Here is a 3,840-nt window from a genome sequence, read left to right on the forward strand (position 1 = left end):
TAACAACATCTAATACTCTGTCTTGTTGAACATTTATCCATTCATTAAAGTATATAATTCTATATTATAATAACAATAAAACTGTGGTGGAGAATTTGTTTTCCCCTTTTAATCGTAAACTATAAGCAAAAATTAAAATCCCAGAGTAACGTATGAGTCGGCTGCCTCTTACCTTAATATTCAACATTATATAGAATGTTGCACTGCTTTAAAGTTGATTTGATTCGTACCTGATGAAGATAAATATTAGATTTATTTCCACAGTCTAACTGTAGCCTTATTGCCCCGGAGATGGCAGCAAAGAGGCCCTTTAACATTCATCTACCTTCATTACCAGCCTCACACTGACGTAACTCTCATTCAAATTAAAGTTAAAGAGGGACAGAAAACATCTCACAGTTCATCCTCATTTGAAAGGTTTTTATTCTAACACACGAGCCAGACACAGATGCTTAATGTTTGCATTTATTAAGTTATCACACTGATGTGGTTGTATTAACGGCAGCAGACGTTGAGCTGTGTAAAGCTCTGAGAGGCAGCTGGGTGGCTGCAATATGCCGCAGTTTGAAATGTAAGACACACTGATGCATAAAAATGACCCTGGATCAGATGTTAAATACAGAGCAGGTGTTTGAGCCAAACACAATGATGTCAGTGCAAAGAGGTGCAGGTTTGACAGAACTAAACATTGTAAAAGCTTCGGCTCGGTCACAGGACACGTGTTTGGCCTTTTGTTGTGATGCTGACGTAGCTGCAGTTGCATACTTTAGTAGTTTTTAGTCGTTTAGTGAGATTTAAACTCCTTTTGGACAATGTGATGAAACAGAGCTCGTACAAACAGCTGCCTTCACTCTGGAGAACATGGTGGGACATTAATGCAACAGCTACAATGGTTCTGGGCAGTGACAGTGAATCTAATTACATTTGCTTTGTCCCAGTCAACACTTGTCTCCAGCTGCATCATGTCAGTCTTGGCTCATCTCATAGATGCGGGTTAAAGTACGTGGGCTGCAGGAATCCACTGGACATGAAGGGATGCAGGAGCCCCCCGGTGGATGGAAGCGGAACAGCACCGGCCGTGTGGAAGATCACATTCCCGGAGCTGAAGTTCGGGAAAGTCTGGTGGAAGCTGGCGGAGCTCGAGCCGCAGGAGGCCGGGTTCGGACTGATGAGGGAGTGGGAGCCGGGCTGCAAGGTGCTGTCCGCCCCGGGGTTCTGCTTTTTCCACTTGGTCCTCCTGTTCTGGAACCAGATTTTCACCTGGGTCTCGGTCAGGCTCAGGGACAGGGCCAGGTTTAGTCTCTCGCACACGGACAGGTACCGGGTGGCGCGGAACTTGTTCTCCAGAGCCACCAGCTGCTCGTATGTGAACGCTGTCCTGGCGCGCCGCGGTTTGGCGCAGGCCTGGTCCGTGCGCCGACGCTTGTGCGCGGATGGGGCCTGCGGGGTGACCGCTGACTCCCCGTCCTCCTGGTCCTGATCTCCGGGGAGACAGGGGTCTGTGTCCGCCGGGGAGGAGAGGAGGGGGTCTGCAACGTCTGAGTGATGCCTGCAGGATGGGTGCGCATCTCTGGTCTCTTCCCCTGAGAAATAAAAAGAATGGTTAGTTCAAAACCTCTGGGGGAAATTCAAGATGCCAGAATATTATTAGTAATTATCACTTATCAGCTGTTTAAGGGGGATGCTGTAGGAATTCAAATATTCAGAGCTTTATTGACTGTTTTAGATTTGGCACACGTTTGGCTTCCCTGGTCCTGATCGACCAAATTTCTTAGCTAAACATCAAACCATTATTTTTAAAGAAGTGGACCCAAACACAATAGTTGTCAAATTAGGAAAAATAGAGAAAGAAACTGAGATATAGGCCCAAAAGTCTCAGAGTAAACGTGCTGCACTGACTGAGGACATCCCCTGGAGACATTAAGGAATGAATCTCCATTGTGAAATCTTGTTCCTCTTTGTCCAGTCTGCACCCAAAACTGTCTGGTTGACATCTGTGAAGTGTTTGATTGGGAACCTGAGGTCGCTGGAGCGCGGCAGAGACTCAGAGAGAAGGAAGAGAAGGGGGAGAGGAGACCCGGCCACTAATCCTTAAATAATTTATAAACCACACAGCGCCTCAAATGTCATGTTGCGGAAAAGAAATCCCGTCTAAATCCAGCCCCGACACCTCAGCCGTGACGTGCTAATGGAGTTTCATATTTGCTCGCGGATCGATAAATGTCATCTATTTAAAGGGAAGTTTTAATCGAGCGATATTTGGGATCAGACATGGATGGGGTGTGAAGTTTGTACCTGCAAGGTGCTGGAGGGAGATATGCAGGATGCGGTAATGGGATATCGATCAAAAGCGCGCAGAGGCATCCTCAATGGGACGATTTAAACAATTATCTGCCCTGCCTGTCCCAGTGCCAATCACACGCTGGGGCTCTGGGAGCGAGCCTTTGTGGCTTCCGTGAAAAGGAAACGCAGCCTTGGAAATTAAGGGAAGGTCATAGAGAGATGACAGTAAATCTGATAGAAAATAGCGTCTTATTTACGGATCCAGACCCAGGAGAGATTATTTATCACTGCGTTTCTTATTTGGATTCGCATTTTTAAAATATATGGCACATCCAGTTAAAAATCAAAGCAATATTACGCGTTGATGTTTGATCGAACATTACGCGTAAATGTTTGATGGATTATGATTCTTAAATCGTCAGTTTTCTCTTACCTGCTTTCGTGAAGTCTCCCCCCGCAGCGCTGTCCGACTCCAAACTTGCTCCCTCTGCATCTGCTCCGGGAAACTTCTCCTTGGAAAGTTCGCTCCCCCTTCTGCTGTTGAACTTGTTAGGATCCAATATGTCAATTATTGAAAAGGAAATCTTATGAGTGGACGTCATTGTCACTCCACAGTCCTCGGGGTCCAGCATCCTTTTTCACCGAGAGACCGCTCAAAGAGGATGGAGAGAAAAAAATGACTGACGTGCGTAATTACGCGTGTGGAGAGGAACTTCTCATAGTTTCGCCTACTTCTTGTCTTCTGGCTTCATCGAACCGGATTAGTGGTGATGATCCCTCGCAGTGGTGTGGACCTCGCTCCCCTGCCTCTGTCTGTCAGTCTCGGATGCAGCGTGCATGAGGTGACCGGAGCGCGGGTCTTTAAAGCGTCTGCATGTCCCCCCTCGTCTCTCAGCCACAGACACGTGACACAAACACTATTAGTGTTTCACACGACCACCTAATGGGCTCAAAGCATTCGTCGATAATCACCCATATCATTAAATTCAATAATGCACGACCTGAGAGTAAATTGGGCACAGATGGCACTTGATCCATATCAGAGATCGCCCTGTCTAACCTAGAAACGGACACTTATTAGAGGCAATGCTGTCAGGAAAAGGGGATTTTCGCGTCCCCTGAGCAAAACAAAAACTTTGTCTTAATCGAAAACAAACGGTTTATGTTTATAAACAGCTGACCATGGATGGGATTGTTGCAGCACCATGTTTACCATCAGTACAAACCATAACTTCATTCTATTAAAATGGAAAAGCATTAAAATGTGCTTTACACTTCAGCAGTGGGCATGCACAGATATAAACAGATGTATAATATATAATGTATCTAGGAGATATATAATATAGTGATATAAAGTGTGTTATGACAGTATGTAAAGACATCTTTTTAAATCACTGACATGGCAGCTTAAACTGGTTTAATTTAAAGTCTTGAACACATTCCTCCTTTTTGTTTTGCTTATTCATAATTGCAGATCTATTCTGTTATGCATTTATGAATTAAGTTTGTTGTTATTTTTATGATGATAATATTTCCAGTTCCATTTACATTACATTG

General features: G+C 44.8%; 1 protein-coding gene across 1 annotated transcript; it reads right to left on the reverse strand.

Annotated features, from left to right (window-relative positions):
- Positions 1 to 981: 981 nt before the first annotated feature.
- On the reverse strand, positions 982 to 3,066 carry nkx1.2la (NK1 transcription factor related 2-like,a). The gene is made up of 2 exons (XM_034608538.1): positions 2,717 to 3,066; positions 982 to 1,583 (listed from the first exon to the last, which is right to left on the reverse strand). Exons 1-2 carry the CDS (start codon positions 2,913 to 2,915, stop codon positions 982 to 984), a joined length of 801 nt encoding a protein of 266 aa, XP_034464429.1. The 5' UTR covers positions 2,916 to 3,066.
- Positions 3,067 to 3,840: the final 774 nt, after the last annotated feature.

Source organism: Hippoglossus hippoglossus, chromosome 15, assembly GCF_009819705.1.
Source record: "Hippoglossus hippoglossus isolate fHipHip1 chromosome 15, fHipHip1.pri, whole genome shotgun sequence".
NCBI classification, from domain to species: domain Eukaryota; kingdom Metazoa; phylum Chordata; class Actinopteri; order Pleuronectiformes; family Pleuronectidae; genus Hippoglossus; species Hippoglossus hippoglossus.